The 19,733-nt window shown below is 45.6% G+C and overlaps 1 protein-coding gene and 1 pseudogene across 1 annotated transcript; both read right to left on the reverse strand.

Annotated features, from left to right (window-relative positions):
- Positions 1-693: 693 nt before the first annotated feature.
- On the reverse strand, positions 694-2,142 carry LOC123129942 (transcription termination factor MTERF15, mitochondrial-like; annotated as a pseudogene).
- Positions 2,143-3,630: 1,488 nt separating this feature from the next.
- On the reverse strand, positions 3,631-5,169 carry LOC123129943 (bisdemethoxycurcumin synthase-like). Its single transcript, XM_044549901.1, has 2 exons — positions 4,920-5,169; positions 3,631-4,803 (listed from the first exon to the last, which is right to left on the reverse strand). Exons 1-2 carry the CDS (start codon positions 5,122-5,124, stop codon positions 3,797-3,799), a joined length of 1,212 nt encoding a protein of 403 aa, XP_044405836.1. The 5' UTR covers positions 5,125-5,169; the 3' UTR covers positions 3,631-3,796.
- Between the last annotated feature and the right edge of the window lie 14,564 nt (positions 5,170-19,733).

Below are 19,733 nucleotides of genomic sequence, written 5' to 3' on the forward strand. Positions count from 1 at the left end.
CCTACAGCGAAAGATGATGTTATCAGTACATACTATGCAAGAGACCATGGTAACAAGAGGCTGCATACACACCAGATGCCATCAGCCTACAGAGAAAGAAAAATGTAGATGATGATGTTATCAGTACATACTACGCATTGTCCAGGCGCAGGCTGTACATACACACCAGATGCCAGGGCATCATCCAGGCACCACGGACCATGCTAGGTAGGAAGCCAGGAACATAACATGAAGGACATCACAGCTGCCCATTGCAGATTTCATCAAGAGATCACAATCCGCTCCCTGTTGCCGCTCGGCAGACAAGAGGAACAATATACATTTGTAAAACTTTAGACAAAGACACGTCTCAAATACTGTGAGTGTGGCAAATCCAAAATACAACAAGACATGCTCCGCTTGACAGGCAGTATCAGGCTCAGGAAAAATCAGCTTTATCGACAAAATTGTACTCCCTCCGCCCCATAATACAAGAGCGTTTTTGACACTAGTCTATACCTAAGAGATAAATGATAAGACAACTTCATTTGCTGATCATGCTTAGTCCTACTCCCACTTTGGTTACGTTTTCAAATTTGAATTGTTTCCTAGCAAAAGTAGGTCAACTACAAGATCTAGTGACAAAACTAATCAGCCTTCGAAGAAGAAGGGCCAAGAAATCAAAGGCATAAAGTAAACATACACCCAACAGCAATATATTTTCCGAAGTATAATCAAAATACTAAACAATGAACTGCAATTTCAGTACTAACTGACATATGACAGAACAAAAAAGACAATGAAATGACAACTGAACATGCTAGATAAACTTGACATGAAAATATATCACAGGTCAAGCTTTCTTCTCCACCAAATGACGAAATCAACATATTGGGGTTCAGAAATCAAGTTATCATTTATGCCAAGCATTGGCCACAACAAAACCAAAATTCAGTCATGAAAAGAACACCTAATCATGAATTACCAGCTTAATACGATGAGTGGAAATTCTGTTGTTATTTTCATAGCCTGTTCTTGGTTCATGTAAATCTGAATCTAGCAGGCACCTCCCCTGTGCAAGCGGCTGCATAGTCTTCAGCAATGAGTGGTGCAGCTTGCTTGTGGGGGCGTATGAACCTCTCCACAAATACCTTCTCGCTGACCAAGACCATACTATTGTAGTCTCTGCCATGACTCAACAATCCATTCTCCTTAAGAAACCTCATAACATAGTACCGGGGCTCGAGCCGGCGCTCCAAGCTAAGACCGAGTATTGCCGGACGGTGAGCAATGTACGCCGGTTCCAAGCCCACCTTAGAGAAGAGGAACTCGGACTTGCGCTGCAGCATGCCCTTTGACCACCTCAGCACAGTGGGCCACTTGCACAGAGCAATGCGGACATCGGCATCCGACCACCGCAATGTCTTCTTCAACTGTTCCACTTTGGCGGCAATCTTCTCCTCGCTGAAGCACGCGACAGCCTGCAGCGCTTGCCTAAACATCCCAGAGCCACGGGGCACACCAATGCGTTCGGCGCACGCGACCATCGCGAGGGCGCGCTCCGGACTGGCGGTGACGATCCTCGGCATTTGGATGAGCAGCTTGGCAATATCGCGAGCACCTAGCCCGCACTCCCGCAGGACCGCGACGTTGGGCTTGACCACCCGGTCCATGTCGACCGAGAGAAGGAACAAGCCGCGCTTGACCCCGGAGAGGAGGTCCTCGGCGGAGCCAAAGAGAGGCAGGTAGGAGCGCACCTTGGGGACGACGTTCTTGCGGCGGAATCGGTCAGGGGAGAGCGAGAGGAGTCGCGCGACCTCAGGACGCGACAGGCCGAGGCCGGTGAGCCCGGCGACGGCGGGGCCCAGGTTTCCCTCCACGCCGGCGCAGAGGAAGAGCGGGTCTTTGGCGACGACCGCGGCGACGTCGGCGGCGGAGAGGCCGAGGCCGGCGAGGAAGGCGAGCACGGCGTCGGGCTTGTCGGGGGACTTGAGGTGGGAGAGCTTGGCGGAGGCCTTGAGCGCCTGCGCTCGGGTCAGCCCGCAGGTGGAGACGAGGTAGTGCTCCACTTCGAAGCCGGAGTCGGGGTCGGCGGATAGGAGGCGGTGGAGAGAGGGGAGTGGGGAGGTGGTGGTAGAGGACGCATCTCCGGAGGCGGAGCATGGCGCAGGCGGCGGTGCGGCGACGCCGGCGGCGGCGGTGGAATGGGGAACGATGGCGAGGCGGAGGAGACTCGTGCAGATTTGTTTTCTTTCGATTCTCTGCTCCAGTCTCTGTAGCACTGGGCTGGGCTTTAATCGGGCTCAAAACATTTGTTTTCTTTCTCTTCTCCTTTAGATTTTTCTTTTCTTCTTCCTGATTTTTTTAGTGCCACACCTGAATCATATACAGGACTAAACGCTTTCAAACAGTAATTATGTGAGAACTTTGACACCACGATGTTACATATAAAATAAATTTTATAGTAAACATACTGCATAATTAATAACATGAAGTAGTTTCTTGAATGATGAAAACTGTGACACCACGATGTTACAAAACTGCACATCTCACTACTCAAGTACTATCTATTTCCACGCATATATATCGCATGTAACTTTGAGTTTGCAACAAGGGTAAATCATTCACATATAAGAATGTCTTATGTACCACCGCAAAAAAATATTTTGATCTCCAATTCGAACTTTCAATTCCATATTTATAATTTATATGCGGATACAATGCAATAATGAGAAGAACTGAATTTGTCCATGAATTTTAAAAAATCAAGAGTTTTTGTAAAATGTTGAAGGCTTTTAAAAAATGGTTAATGAGTTTAAAGAAAACACTAAAGTGGAAAAAAAAGACGAGTTAGAGAACTACGTGCTGGTTAAAAAACACTACGGGCGGCTCACCTCTGTTGGCCAGCTGCGGTGCGGCCTGGTCGCCATGGGGACTTGTCTCAGCGAGGTGCTTCCGGCGACCTCTCCACCGGATCCTTCTCTGCTCCTACTGCCGCTAGTTCTTTGGTGGGATCCCGGGTGTGTATGGGAGGTGGCCGGGGAAGGAGGTTAGGCGGTGGCGCGTGGAAGCCCTAGAACGGGAAGAGGGCTCACTAGTAGAAAACGGAGCTTTAGCGCTGGTTCGTAAGGGCCTTTAGTGCCGGTTCCATAACCGGCACTAAAGGGTGGGCACTAAAGCCCCCCCCCCCCTTTAGTACCGGTTCGGCACGAACCGACGCTAAAAGTGCCACCATGTGGCATGAGCTCGTGACACGAACCGGTACTAAAGGTGATCGTGGAGCCCCGGCCTGACGCCAGCCTGCCATCACCCCTTTAGTACAGGTTCGTGGCACGAACCGGTACTAAAGGTTCAACACGAACCGGCATTAATGCATAGCCGTTCGAATCAGCACTAATGGTACCATTAGTATCGGGCTAAAATCAAACCGGCACTAATGTGTCTCACATTAGGTCCTTTTTCTACTAGTGGCTGGTGGGGATGAGGAAATTGGCGTGGCACCTAGAATTTTTTCCTCTATTAGATTGAGTTAGAGTATACTAGAAGAAGAAAAACAGAAAAACCCAGGAGAAGGTGGGGCTCATTAAGAGAAAAATCAGTGGTGGGAAGTGAGACAAAGAATAAACCGTGGACTATCAACTCCCCCTTTAATAGTTGAGATCTTGTACACAAATATTCATTATTCAACACAATTCCAACATATTGGTCTTCATTTTATTACCCCAGTTATTAAGAACTTTATTTCGAATCATCGTGAGATATATTCGCGGCAGGCTTGAGAAGGATAGATTGGTCATGGATGGACGCCATCGACGAGCTAGCGTGGGCAGCGGAGCACCATGGTCTCGATGGTGATTCCAGGACCGAAGGCCATCATGGAGCCCCACTCCGGCAGCAGGCTCCGGCGCTGGCGCAGCTCGTCGAGCACGAAGACGATGGTCGCGCCGCTCATGTTGCCGTACTCACGGAGCACGTGCCGGCTGGCCGCCAGTTTCTCCGGCTCCAGCTTGAGCACCTTGTCTATGTTGTCCAGGATCTGGCGGCCACCTGGGTGCACCGCCCAGAAGAAGTCGTTCCACTTATTTCCGTTCCCGGATAATGGAGACGGAAGATGAGCATCGTCGTCGTCGTCGTCGTGTCCTCCGCGGAACGCGTTGAGGAGGCAGCGCTCCACGTTCTGTCCGATGAGCGTGGGCACCTGGATGGAGAGGTGGAAGTCGATGCCACCGCCGGTGACCTGCATGCCTAGCGCGTGCTCCGTCTTGGGCACCGTGGTCTGCATGGCGTGGACCATCTCGAAGATGGGGCGCTGCTCGCCGTCGAGGAACGGGCCGGCCCCGACGATGACCGCGCCGGCGCCGTCCCCGAAGATGGCGTGGCCGACGAGGTTGCCGCCGTCGGGCGCGCCGAAGCAGACGAGCGTGGTCTCGGAGCAGGCCACGAGGACGCGCGCCCCGCGGTTGTTCTCGGCGAGCTCCTTGGCGAGGCCCAGCGCCCGGCCGCCGCCGTAGCAGCCGTGGAGGCTGAGAATGGTGCGGCTGACGGTGGGCCTGAGGCCGAGCAGCGTGGCCAGGCGGAGGTCGGCGCTCGGGGCGCCGCAGGCGGAGTAGGTGGTGAAGACGAGGTGGGTGATGTCGGCGGGCGGACGGCCCCACTCGGCGATGGCCTTGGCCGCGGCACGCTGCGCGAGCTTGGGCACGGCGTCGACGGTCATGTCCACCCGCGTACCCAGCGACGGCAGCTCCGGGTCGAGCAGCTCCGGATGAGCCGCCAGCGTCTCCTCCGTGAGGTGGAAGTGCCGCTTGTCGATGCCCGTGTTGCCGCCTGGAACCAGGAACATCATTTAGTACTGGACTAGGAAGAAAACTAGTACTCCAGTATATATGCATGGGACTGTAATCAATCAATCAATCAATTTAGGAGAGGAAAAACCGTTGTACAAATTCTGGTTAGCTTGTGTTTGAGCTCAGTGAGGTGGTCGCTGTTGGTGATGCGGAAGAGGGTGTCGGCGAAGACGTCCTGGGGCATTAGCACGCCGGTGGGGTTCGCCGTGCCGATGCCGAGCATAGCCGCTGGGCCTTCAGCGTGCGGCCGCGGCACCACCACCACAGCTGTACCGTGCCCGTTGCTTCCGCAGCTTCCCATGGCCGGCCGAGTATGTATTTGCTGGGCAGACGACGCGCTTGTCGATCTTGCGTCTAAGAGGCCTGTGAATCTTGGTGCATGGGCTCAGGTTTTATAGTTAGTTTGGATGGCTGGCAAGCCTAGCAATTCCAAGAGACAAGGAATGAGAGTAATTTCAGGGCAATATTATTGCTAGCTATAGTAGCAAAGTAGCCCTCGCAAATTTGCGCTTTAGTATATTTAACAAAGTTGTGTTAACTAACAAAGGTAATATTGACCATTTTCGCTTGTTGTTCGTCAGTTTTTACGGTCCGACATGTCTTTGGTGATTTTCTTGATAACAGAAATTTCTCTGGCATGTTTTGGGGGAAACTAGATGCAGATAATCTTGCCTAATTCATCATCAGAGGGTTGCTCTAACCCGTGGGTTTGTCGGATGTGGCCGCACAATTGTGTTCTTGCTGTGCTTCCGGTTGACTTCAAATGGTTGTTCCATATGCATGGACAAAATATGAATGATTGGAATCGATTTGAGCTATTCTTTTTTCATTTGATCATGCACTTCCTCCATAAATAGTGATCTAAACGCTCTTATAATTCTTTACGTAGAGAGTACTATATATTTGCATGGACTTCTTTAGAATATTAGTCAGCATATGAAGTTATCAATTTGGCCGCTCACACTTTGGACTAAACATTTTATGGAAATTATTTGTACTATAAGTAATCATAACATTGACTGGAAGATAACTATCCTCAATACTCCTGGGACTATATGAATATGAACTAATAAATACAAATCATTTGATAATTAGCTTTTTAAGGTTCTTTGTTTGTTTCAAAATAAAATTTAATATGTTTGGTGTCTCTTAACTAATTATATATATATATATATATATATATATATATATAATTAGTTAAGAGACACCAAACATATTAAATTTTATTTTGAAACAAACAAAGAACCTTAAAAAGCTAATTATCAAATGATTTGTATTTATTAGTTCATATTCATATAGTCCCAGGAGTATTGAGGATAGTTATCTTCCAGTCATCAGGGATAGAAATCACAAAATATATGGTTAGACCCATTCAAAAGTCTTTGACGTACTTATGACTCTCAAACACAACATCCTTTAATTTGCTTGTGAAACACTAACTCTCGTACAAAATATATGTAGGTCTTTTAGGGCATTGATATGGTTCCTAGTGACTACTTTGACCATCAAATTTCTGTGCAAAATATGTTTGCCTCACATAAAAATAACTATATATTACAAATATATATTTCATGAATATGTAGTAATATCAATCTACTGTGTTGGTTCCTAATAATTATTTTTGATAGTTGGACGAACTTACGAATGTTTGACATGTAAAAAAGTTAGACATGACCTACATTTTGGATCGGAGTTAGTATAAAGGACTCCACCTTCATACGTTGGAACATGCATTTTGCTTCAAGTTGATACATTCCTATGGTATTTTTAGTACATTATATGTGGTGGCAATTGCAATTACCTAAAGCTTCATAAGTCTACTACTTACAGTACTAGTGGTCAGACATGATCACTTGTCTTTATAAAACACCATACTACCTCAGAGGGAATATGACCTCAAGTGTCATATTTCACAAACAATAGAATTTATTAGCATGGAAGGATATGTACTCTGCACAAAATAGGACGATGTTATGAAGAAGTAACAATGATGTGGCATAGATTAACATTAGATTGTTGGAAGGACAAATAAGAAATATACGTATTAGCAGACCTGGAAGCTCAAAGAAACTGTTTCAATGCTAAAAAATTCTGAAAAATTATCCACAATGTCATAATGATTTATATTTCATGTGTGCAAATTATCACGATGTCATACATTGACACACGATCTTTAGCAAAAAAGGACAAATTGGTGATTTCGAACATAGTGAACAATATGTGTATTGTCCACTACACAAAACCAACGGTTTTCAATTTTTTTGTGTAGCCTGCAAATAAATGCATTTTCTCATGAAATTTTACGTACACATAGAATACATTCATGTAAATGTGGAACTTTTTCAGAATATTTTGAAACTTATAAATGTGATTATTTGAATGTTAAAAAAAGGCCTGCATGTAGGCCGAGCACCAAAACACTGCACTCATATGATACTAGTCTACATTACTACTCCCTCTGTTCCCATGAATAAGGCATGCAGGCAACCAACATTAAACTTTGACCATAAATTAGATGAATTAATTGTGGCGTATATGTGGTAAAAATTATACCGCTGGATTCATTTTCAAAAGATGTTTTCAATGGTATAATTTTTAGGTCATAAAAGTTTATATTGTTGGTCTAGTTTATGGTCAAAGTTGGATTTTGTAATGCGTGAATGCCTTATTCATTGGAATGGAGGGAGTACTTCACAATGCACGGTATCATAAAAGTGAGGATCTTATTTGATTGTTTGTGGAATCCCAACAAATAGGTGGACAAGATATATTTGACAGTAACTTGTCTCGTTTCATGTGCTATGATATGCTAGCATATTTTGATACTGCAAGAGTCTTTGTCTTCATTCACTGACATGCCATGTCAGCCTTATGCCTAGTTGACACTGCATAAGAGCTACTCCCTCTGGCTTTTCAGGTCTTGTATTTGACTAATTAAACATGTACGTATAATATTCCACAAAAATTATATTGTTTAGAAACTACGTTCGACAACGAATCTGAAGATAATTTTTAGAATATCATGTTTTCCTTGTTAAATTGAAGACCTAAAAGCGAGCCCGACTTATAAACCCAACAAGAGGGAGTATGATACTCCCACTATGAGAGCCAAATTAAATGTGTTGTGGAGGTGGTATGCAGGTAGCTGGGTGCAGAACTACCGTGGGGATAGTGCCTGGCCATGAATTCCAGTTATCCATCATGGGATAAGGTGCGTAGATGATCACATTAGGACTGAGACCCACATGTGAAGGAATAGATCCGAAAAATGGACACAATCGTTGTTTTGGCGTTTTGGTCAAAATTTATCATGATTTGACCCTCTTTGAAAGTTTGCACAAATCTAACCCTTTTTGGTACCGCTAATCAAGCCGCAGGTAGGGTCTCATCACATACTGCCGGGACCTCAGGCGGTAGGGTTTGGTCAACGTTCAGATGGGGTCTGCTCGTGGCAAAGGTCTACCACTGTAGATGGTGGCGGTAGCCTTTTGTACCCTACCACCAGGGATAGGCGTGGTAGATGCTTGGGTGGCTTATTATGATGTCAATGGTTGTACGAAGGCTACCACCCCTATCCCTGATAGTAGGATACAAAAGGCTACCACCAACAGCTATAGCGGTAGCCCTCTACCACGAACACACGTCGTTTGGACGTTGACCAATGGCTACTACCATTGACTATGGCGGTAGTCCGTCTACCATACAACTTGGTTGTCTGGCGGTAGCTAAAAGGTCCACATTCTGCTAGACTTTCAAACAAGGATCAAATCACGCTAAAATTTTATCAAAAGGTCAAAACAGTGAATGTGAATAATAATTGTGTCATGGGGATTGCAGTTCTACTAATGATGTGTGGGAGACAGTGTTGGGGATCGTAGCAGAAATTTAAAATTTTCTACGCATCATCAAGATCAATCTATGGAGTAATCTAGCAACGAGGGGAAGGAGAGTGCATCTACATACCCTTGTAGGTCGCTAAGCGAAAGCGTTCAAGTGAACGGGGTTGATGGAGTCGTACTCGTCGTGATCCAAATCACCGATGATCGTAGCGCCGAACGGACGACACCTCTGCGTTCAACACACGTACGGTTGGGAGACGTCTCCTCCTTCTTGATCCAGCAAGGTGAGAGGAGAAGTTGAGGGAAAAACCCGACAACACGACGGCGTGGTGGTGATGGAGCTCGTGGTTCTCCGGCAGCTTCGCCAAGCACTACGGAGGAGGATGAGGTGTTGGAGGAGGAAGAGGGCTGCGCCAGGGGAAGGGTGCGGCTGCCCTCTCTCTCCCTCACTATATATAGGGGGAAGGGAGGAGGGGGAGGCGCCCTAGGGTTCCCTAGGGGAGGGGCGGCGGCCACAGGGGAAACCCTAGATGGGTTTGGGCGCTCCCACCCCCTAGGAAACTTGCCCCAAGCCGGGAGGGGCGGCTGCCCTAGGGGTGGCGCCCCCACCTCTCCTGGTTACGTGAGATGGGGTGGGAGGGGCGCTCAGCCCCTTAGTGGGCTGATGTGCCCTATCTCCTTGGCCCATAAGGCCCCCCAACGCTTGCCGGGGCCTCCGAAACCCCTTTCAGACACGCTGGTCATCACCTGGTACCCCTGGAACAATTCCGGACTCCAATACCCTTCGTTCAATATACCGATCTTCACCTCCGGACCAGTCCAGAGCTCCTTGTCATGTCTGGGATCTCATCCGGGACTCCGAACAACCTTCGGTAACCACATACTATTTCCCATAACAACTCTAGCGTCACCGGACCTTAAGTGTGTAGACCCTATGGGTTCGGGAACCATGCAGACATGACCGAGACAACTCTCCGGCCAATAACCAACAGCGGGATCTGGATACCCATGTTGGCTCCCACATGTTCCACGATGATCTCATCGGATGAACAACGATGTCGAGGATTCAATCAATCCCATATACAATTCCCGTTGTCCAGCGGTATTGTACTTGCCCGAGATTCGATCGTCGGTATCCGATACCTTGTTCAATCTCGTTAACGGCAAGTCTCTTTACTCGTTCCATAACACATCATCCCGTGATCAACTCCTTGGTAACATTGTGCACATTATGATGATGTCCTACCGAGTGGGCCCAGAGATACCTCTCCGTTTACACGGAGTGACAAATCCCAGTCTCGATTCGTGCCAACCCAACAGACACTTTCGGAGATACCTGTAGTGTACCTTTATAGCCACCCAGTTACGTTGTGATGTTTGGGACACCCAAAGCACTCCTACGGTATCCGGGAGTTGCACAATCTCATGGTCTAAGGAAATGATACTTGACATTAGAAAAGCTTTAGCAAACGAACTACACGATCTTGTGCTAGGCTTAGGATTGGGTCTTGTCCATCACATCATTCTCCTAATTATGTGATCCCGTTATCAACGACATCCAATGTCCATGGTCAGGAAACCGTAACCATCTATTGATCAACGAGCTAGTCAACTAGAGGCTTACTAGGGACATGGTGTTGTCTATTTATCCACACATGTATCTGACTTTCCTATCAATACAATTCTAGCATGGATAATAAACGATTATCATGAACAATGAAATATAATAATAATAACTAATTTATTATTGCCTCCAGGGCATATTTCCAACAGTCTCCCACTTGCACTAGAGTCAATAATCTAGTTCACATCGCCATGTGATTAACACTCACAGGTCACATCGCCATGTGACCAACATCCAAAGAGTTTACTAGACTCAATAATCTAGTTCACATCACTATGTGGTTAACACTCAATGAGTTCTGGGTTTGATCATGTTATGCTTGTGAGAGAGGTTGTAGTCAACGGATCTTGCCATATTCAGATCCCTATGTATTTCGCAAAACTTTATGTCATATCATAGATGCTGCTACCACGTTCCACTTGGAGCTATTCCAAATTGTTGCTCCATTATACGTATCCGGTATCTCTACTCAGAGCTATCCGGATAGGTGTTAAGCTTGCATCGACGTAACTCTTTACGTCGAACTCTTTATCACCTCCATAACCGAGAAACATTTCCTTATTCCTCTAAGGACAATTTTGACCGCTATCTGGTGATCCAGTCCTAGATCACCTTTGTACCCTCTTGCCAGACATGTGGCAAGGCACACATCAGGTGCGGTACTCAGCATGGCATACCGTATAGAGCCTATGACAAGAGCATAGGGGACGACCTTCGTCCTTCCTCTTTCTTCTGCCGTGGTCAAGCTTTGAGTCTTACTCAGCTTCACACCTTACAACTCAGGTAAGAACCCCTTCTTTCACTGATCTATTTTGAACTCCTTCAAAAACATGTCAGGGTGTGCGTTCTTTGAAAGTATCATCAGGCGTCTTGATCTATTTCTATAGATCTTGATGCCCAATATGTAAGCAGCTTTATCCAGGTCTTCCTTTGAAAAACACTCTTCAAACAACCGTTTATGCTGTCCAGAAATTCTACATTATTTCGGATCTACAATATGTCATCCACATATACTTATCAGAAATGTTGTAGTGCCCCCACTCACTTTCTTGTAAATACAAGTTTCTAACAAACATTGTATAAACCTAAAAGCTTTGATCACTCCATCAAAACATATATTCCGATTCCGAGATGCTTGCTCTAGTCCATAGAAGGATTGCTGGAGCCAGCATACTTTTTAGCATCCTTAGGATCGTCAAAACCTTTTATTGTATCACATACAACTTTTCTTACGAAAACTGGTAAGAAAACTTGTTTTGACATCCATCTGTAAGATTTCATAATCGAAAAATACAACTAATGCTAACATGATTCCGACGGACTTTAAGCATCGCTACGGGCGAGAAATTCTCATCGTAGTCAACCCCTTGAACTTGTGAAAAGACTCTTTCCCACAAGTCGAGCTTCATAGACGGTAACATTACCGCCCACGTCCGTCTTCTTCTTAAAGATCCATTTATCTCAATGGCTTTGCCGATCAACGGGCAAGTCCACCAAAGTCCATACTTTGTTCTGATATATGGATCCTATCTCGGATTTTATGGCTTCTAACCATTTGTCGGAATACGGGCCCACCATCGCTTCTCCATAGCTCGTAGATTCATTGTTTTCTAACAACATGATATCTAAGACAGGATTACCGTACCACTCAGGAGAAGTACATATCCTTGTCGACCTACGAGGTTCGATAGCAACTTGATCCGAAGCTTCATGATCACTATCATTAACTTCCTATTCAACAAACGTAGGCGCCACAGAAAACATCTTTCTGTGTTGCATCACTCTCTGGTTGAAGTAAAGGTTCGACAACCTCATCAAGTTCTATTTTCCTCCCACTCAATTCTTTCGAGAGAAACTCCTTCTCGAGAAAGGACCCGTTCTTAGCGACAAACAATTTGCCCTCGGATCTGAGATAGAAGGTATACCCAACTGTCACCTTTGGGTATTCTATGAAGATGTGTTTGTCCGCTTTTGTGTTCGAGCTTATCTAGCTGAAGCCTTAAGCATCGCAGCCCCAAACATTAAGAAACGACAACTTTGGTTTCTTGCCAAACCAATCTTCACACGACGTCGTTTCAATGGACTTAGATGGTGTCCTATCTAAAGTGAATGCAGCTGTCTCTAACGCATAACCTCAAAATGAAAATGGTAGATTGGTAAGAGACATCATAGATCGCACCATATCTCATAGGGTTCGATTACGACGTCCGGACACACCATTACCTTGTGGTGTTCCAGGTGGCTTCAACTGTGAAACAATTCCACAATGTCTTAAGTGATTGCCAAACTCATAACTCAGAAAATCCCCTTTTGATCAGATCGTAGGAACATGATCTTATTGTTATGATGATTCTTAACTTCACTCTGAAAACGCTTGAACTTTTCAAACGTTTCAGACTTGTGCTTCATTAAGTAGATATACCTATATCTACCCAAATTGTCAGTGAAGATGAGAAAATAGCGATATCCACCGCACGCTTCAATTCTCATTGGATCACACGCATCAGCATGCATGATTTCCAGCAAGTCACTTGCTCGTTTCATTGTACCTGAAAACGGGGTCTTAGTCATCCTGCCCATGAGGCATGGCTCGCATGTGTCAAGCGATTCAAAATCAAGTGACTCCAAACATCCATCAACATGGAGTTTCTTCATGCATCTTATGCCAATATGACCTAAGCGGCGGTGCCACAAGAAAGTGGTACTATCATTATTAACTCTACATCCTTTGGTGTGAACATGTGTATCACCACGACCGAGATTCAATGAACCATTCACATAGGGTGCATGACCATGAAGGTATCATTCATGTAAACAGAATAACCATTATTCTCTAACTTAAATGAATGACCGTATTGCAATGAACATGATCAAATCATATTCATGCTCAACGTAGACACCTGATAACATTTATCTAGGTTCAATACTAATCCCGAAGGCAGATGGAGCGTGCGATGGTGATCTCATCAACTTTGGAAACACTTCCAACACACATCGTCACCTTGCCCTCAGCCAGTCTCTGTTTAGTCGTAGCTTTTGCTTCAAGTCACCAATAATAGTAACTGAACTGGTATCCAATACCCAGGTGCTACCAGGAGTACTAGTGAGGTACACATTAATAACACGTATAAATTTTGTTGAAGTTGCCAGCCTTCTTATCTACCATGCATTTGGGGTAATTCCGCTACCAGTGACCATTCCCTTTACAATAGAAGCACTTAGTCTCGGGTTTAGGTTCAACCTTGGGTTCCTTCACTGGAGCGGCAACTGGTTTGCCATCCATGAAGTTTCCCTTCTAGCCCTTGCCCTTCTTGAAACCAGTGGTCTTGTTAAACCATCAACACTTGATGCTCCTTATTGATTTCTACCTTTTGCGGTCTTAAGCACCGTGAACAGCTCCGGGATCAACTCCATCCCTTGCATGTCATAGTTCATTACGAAGATCTAGTAGCTTAGTGATAGTGGCTAGAGAACTCTATCAATCACTATCTTATCTGGAAGTTTAACTCCCACTTGATTTAAGTGATTGTAGCACCCAGACATTCTGAGCACATGCTCACTAGCTGAGCTATTCTCCTCCATCTTGTTGGCAAAATAACTTGTCAGAGGTCTCACACCTCTCAACACGGGCATGAGCCTGAAATCCCAATTTCAGCTCTTGGAACATCTCATATGTTCTATGGCGTTCAAAACATCATTGGAATCCCGATTCTAAGCCGTAAAGTATGGTGCACTAAACTATCAAGTAGTCATCAGAATGTGTTTGTCAGGTGTTCACAACATCCACAGACGACGTTGTAGGGGTTTGCACATCGAGCGGTGCATCAAAGACGTAAGCCTTCTGTGTAGCAGTGAGGACACTCCTCGGCCTACGGACCTAGTCCGCATCATTGCTTACAATATCTTTCAACTTAATCTTTCTCTAGGAACGTATTGAAACAAGGAGCTACAACGTGAGCTATTTATCTACAACATATTTGCAAAGACAATTTAGACTATGTTCATGATAATTGAGTTCATCTAATCAAATTATTTAATGAACTCCCACTCAGATAGACATCCCTCTAGTCATCTAAGTGAAACATGATCCGAGTTAACTAGGCCGTGTCCGATCATCACGTGAGACGGACTAGCCAACATCGGTGAACATCTTCATGTTGATCGTATCTTCTATACGACTCATGCTCGACCTTTCGGTCTTCCGTGTTCCGAGGCCATGTCTGTACATGCTAGGCTCGTCAAGTCAACCTAAGTGTATTGCGTGTGTAAATCTGGCTTACACCCGTTGTATTCGAACGTTAGAATCTATCACATCCGATCATCACGTGGTGCTTCGAAACAATGAACCTTCGCAACGGTGCACAGTTAGGGGGAACACTTTTCTTGAATTTTTAGTGAGGTATCATCTTATTTAAGCTACCGTCGTTCTAAGCAAATAAGATGTAAAACATGATAAACATCACATGCAATCAAATAGTGACATGATATGGACAATATCATTTTGCTCCTTTTGATCTCCATCTTCGGGGCTCCATGATCATCGTTGTCACCGGCATGACACCATGATCTCAATCATCGTGTCTTCTTGAAGTTGTCTCATCATCTGTTACTTCTACTACTATGGCTAACGCTTTAGCAATAAAGTAAAGTAATTACATGACGTTTATGTTGACATGCATGTCATAAATAAATTAAGACAACTCCTATGGCTCCTGCCGGTTGTCATACTCGTCGACATGCAAGTCGTGATTCCTATTATAAGAACATGATCAATCTCATACATCACATTCATCATTCATCACAACCTTTGGCCATATCACATCACAAAACACTTGCTGCAAAAACAAGTTATACGTCCTCTAATTGTTGTTGCAAGTTTTTACGTGGCTGCTATAGGTTTCTAGCAAGAACGTTTCTTACCTACGCCAAAACCACAACGTGAATTGCCAATTTCTATTTACCCTTCATAAGGACCCTGTTCATCGAATCCGATCCAACTAAGGTGGGAGAGACAGACACCCGCCAGCCACCTTATGCAACTAGTGCATGTCAGTCGGTGGAACCGGTCTCACGTAAGCGTACCTGTAAGGTTGGTCCGGGCCGCTTCATCCCACGATGCCGCCGAATCAAGATAAGACTAGTAACGGCAAGTAAATTGACAATATAGATGCCCACAACTGCTTTGTGTTCTACTCGTGCATAGAAACTACGCATAGACCTAGCTCTGATACCACCGTTGGGGATCGTAGCAGAAATTTAAAATTTTCTACGCATCACCAAGATCAATCTATGGAGTAATCTAGCAACGAGGGGAAGGAGAGTGCATCTACATACCCTTGTAGATCGCTAAGCGGAAGCGTTCAAGTGAACGGGGTTGATGGAGTCGTACTTGTCGTGATCCAAATCACCGATGATCCTAGCGCCGAACGGACGGCACCTCCGCGTTCAACACACGTACGGTTGGGAGACGTCTTCTCCTTCTTGATCCAGCAAGGTGAGAGGAGAAGTTGAGGGAAAAACCCGACATCACGACGGCGTGGTGGTGATGGAGCTCGTGGTTCTCCGGCAGGGCTTCGCCAAGCACTACGGAGGAGGATGAGGTGTTGGAGGAGGAAGAGGGCTGCGCCAGGGGAAGGGTGCGGCTGCCCTCTCTCTCCCTCACTATATATAGGGGGAAGGGAGGAGGGGGAGGCGCCCTAGGGTTCCCTAGGGGAGGGGCGGCGGCCACAGGGGAAACCCTAGATGGGTTTGGGCGCCCCCACCCACTAGGAAACTTGCCCCCCAAGCCGGGAGGGGCGGCTGCCCTAGGGATGGCGCCCCAACCTCTCCTGGTTACGTGAGATGGGGTGGGAGGGGCGCTCAGCCCCTTAGTGGGCTGATGTGCCCTCTCCCCTTGGCCCATAAGGCCCCCCAACGCTTGTCGGGGCCTCCGAAACCCTTTTCGGACACGCTGGTCATCACCTGGTACCCTGGAACAATTCCGGACTCCAATACCCTTCGTCCAATATACCAATCTTCACCTCCGGACCATTCCGGAGCTCCTCATCATGTCCGAGATCTCATCCGGGACTCCGAACAACCTTCGGTAACCACATACTATTTCCCATAACAACTCTAGCGTCACCGAACCTTAAGTGTGTAGACCCTACGGGTTCGGGAACCATGCAGACATGACCGAGACAACTCTCCGGCTAATAACCAATACGGGATCTAGATACCCATGTTGGCTCCCACATGTTCCACGATGATCTCATCGGATGAACCACGATGTCGAGGATTCAATCAATCCCGTATACAATTCCCTTTGTCCAGCGGTATTGTACTTGCCCGAGATTCGATCGTCGGTATCCGATACCTTGTTCAATCTCGTTACCGGCAAGTCTCTTTACTCGTTCCGTAACACATCATCCCGTGATCAACTTCTTGGTCACATTGTGCACATTATGATGATATCCTACCGAGTGGGCCCGGAGTGACAAATCCCAGTCTCGATTCGTGCCAACCCAACAGACAATTTCAGAGATACCTGTAGTGTACCTTTATAGCCACCCAGTTACATTGTGACGTTTGGCACACCCAAAGCACTCCTACGGTATCCGGGAGTTGCACAATCTCATGGTCTAAGGAAATGATACTTGACATTAGAAAAGCTTTAGCAAACGAACTACACGATCTTGTGCTAGGCTTAGGATTGGGTCTTGTTCATCACATCATTCTCCTAATTATGTGATCCCGTTATCAACTACATCCAATGTCCATGGTCAGGAAACCGTAACCATCTATTGATCGACGAGCTAGTCAACTAGAGGCTTACTAGGGACATGGTGTTGTCTATTTATGCACACATGTATCTGAGTTCCCTATCAATACAATTCTAGCATGGATAATAAACGATTATCATGAACAATGAAATATAATAATAATAACTAATTTATTATTGCCTCTAGGGCATATTTCCAACAGACAGATCTCAGTCTGGGAAGAGGGTGGAAGGATGTGCTGACATGATAGTTGGGTGTAGAATTAGTTCGTGTTGGCTGTCATGTTTTTTCCTGACCGACATGTTGTAGACAATGGAAGGGTGGAATTACCAACTTTATAGTACGCGATGTGAAACGGACTTGCGATGGGATATTTGAGCTGATACAGATAACATGCATTACAATAAAATATCAACAATGCTCTGATTCATGGCAACTAGTACCTCAGTTCACTATTATATGATGTTCAAACTTTTTTCTTCTGATTAGATTTATATAGACGCATTTTAGTGTTTTTGTTCATTTATTTGAGTCGGTATATAGTCCATATTGAAATATCCAAAACATCTTATATTTGTGATTGGAGGGAGTATTATTTTTTGTGTGTGGCGTGATAGTGAATGAGCTTTTACATTAGGATGCTTCTGATACTTTGGGTCTGGGCCGCAGGGGCGACACTGCGACACTGAGCCCATGTTTCACTTCGTATGGTCTAGTGAGCGTTCATCAATCCACCTATAGTGCAGTAACGGTATTATGGAAACGGGTCACATTGCTGCTTGCAATGGACCCGGTAAGGTAGATTGAGTAGAAGAGGAAGCCCTCGGTTGCCTTGCCCATCTTCATGAAGAGGCAGAGAAGAGGAAGCACTCATGCGCGGCGTGATAGCACCCATTTCTTGTAGCCCTCCCGTTGGTCTCTGACGGAGAAGCCAACAATATCAGTGATTATCAAAAGCGAGAGGTTTTGCTCTTGAAACTTGACCTCCTTGATTCAATCGAGAATTTTGTTTCTAAGATTTAGTAATTAAATGATGTTTGTTTTGTTTTGAATTGATGCAGAGTAATATTTCTCGCCATTCCAAGGTATTCTTTTCTTCCTAGAAAGATTTGCTCGGTTGTAGTGGCTGCAAAGCATGGACCTAAACTGCACCATAGATGAAATCACATGGCCGGGGTTGCTCGACCTCTACGAGCGGTGGAGGGGAATAGGAAATCATAGCGGAGACACATGGATGAGAGGTTTGGACAAGGGTTGCAACAGGCCAGTTGAATCACTTATCTTTGGAAGGCCTTCGTGGCCAGTTCTATTGCTTTAAAAGTAGTCTTACATCATCCATCAGGTTAGGGCATGTATAATGCATAGCCTCAAGGTGATGTCTTGCATGCCATGTAGGATCGGATATGACGTAAAGTATGTTTGGATAGGGAAGCGGGATCCTCTTCAGGAGAAAAAGTATGGCCCGGTGACAAAAGTTGAAAAGGTTAGAGTGAAAAGTAAAGATGCATGTCTACTAGAGTCTTTATTTTCTATTTTTTAATGAGGCCCACTAGTAATAGCTTGCATTGGAGAGAAAAAATTAATATGGGTGCCTCAAATTATTTTTTATCATGAGACATATGTATCCATATACCACCATTGTACATGCCCTTATTAACACTGTCAGGCACCAGAGTGGCAAGCGTTACAAATGGACCACAGATGATCATAGGCGTGTTCCTCTCCCTTGCCATGGAAGTTGGTCGCTCTAGTTATGCTCGTCATTATCAACAATATGCAAATTATTGTGGCCACGCCACTTAAACACTGCATGTGGCCGGGCACGTGTATCTTATGAATTGCTGGTTGGTCAGAGAGCTTTATTTTATTTTGTGGCTATACCCTTCAATGGACCGATATAGCAAGTAGAGGTTAAGATCAAAGCATAATGACACAACAGTATTTCCAAATTGTTGACACACGAACACGTCACGTGTATCCTCGACGCCGGGGGTGATGCACCGCAGCTCACGTCGAAGGAGACCCGACCGACACCGCGATACGCAAGACAATCGACGGACGCTTTTGCAGACCCGAAAACCCCACACCCCCGGGAGGGACCCCGTCAGGGAGTGCGGCGGCTATGGGCTGCCCTAGGTCGATTCGCTCGCCCCTAGAGCCTCGGAATTCGCAGCTCTCAAACACGAAGAACAGCGAAGAACGAGAGAGAAAAACGGTGGAGAGATAAAACGTAGATGAAAAAGTAGTATATTGATTTGTTCGATTGTGTGTTGTTCAATCGGCCGTCACCCCCAACATATATAAGAGGCGGCTGGACTTCCCGTACAAGTAAAGGATTCATCTAGGCTTGCCTACAAGAAAAATTACATCAATTCACGTCCTAGAGTCCTAATTCTATTCCAACTCGGATTCAGTCTGAATCTGGCCCAAACTCTGTCTTCCTTCTTGCGCGGGCCGTCGGGCTTGCATATGATCTTCAATTGAGATGGCCCAAATATCAAACTTGTGCGCCTCGACGATACGAACAACTCTCATGTTGATCACTTTTTCAAATAAGGCCATCTTGAATACTTTTCGAGGTCATCTTTATCTTCTAGTCGGACTCGGTCTTGCAGTAGACTGAATTATCCGAGTCTCGTAGTGAATTTGTAGGCTATATATTATCTCTGATGATGATGACTCCAAA

The sequence above is a fragment of the Triticum aestivum genome, chromosome 6A (genome assembly GCF_018294505.1).
Source record: "Triticum aestivum cultivar Chinese Spring chromosome 6A, IWGSC CS RefSeq v2.1, whole genome shotgun sequence".
NCBI classification, from domain to species: domain Eukaryota; kingdom Viridiplantae; phylum Streptophyta; class Magnoliopsida; order Poales; family Poaceae; genus Triticum; species Triticum aestivum.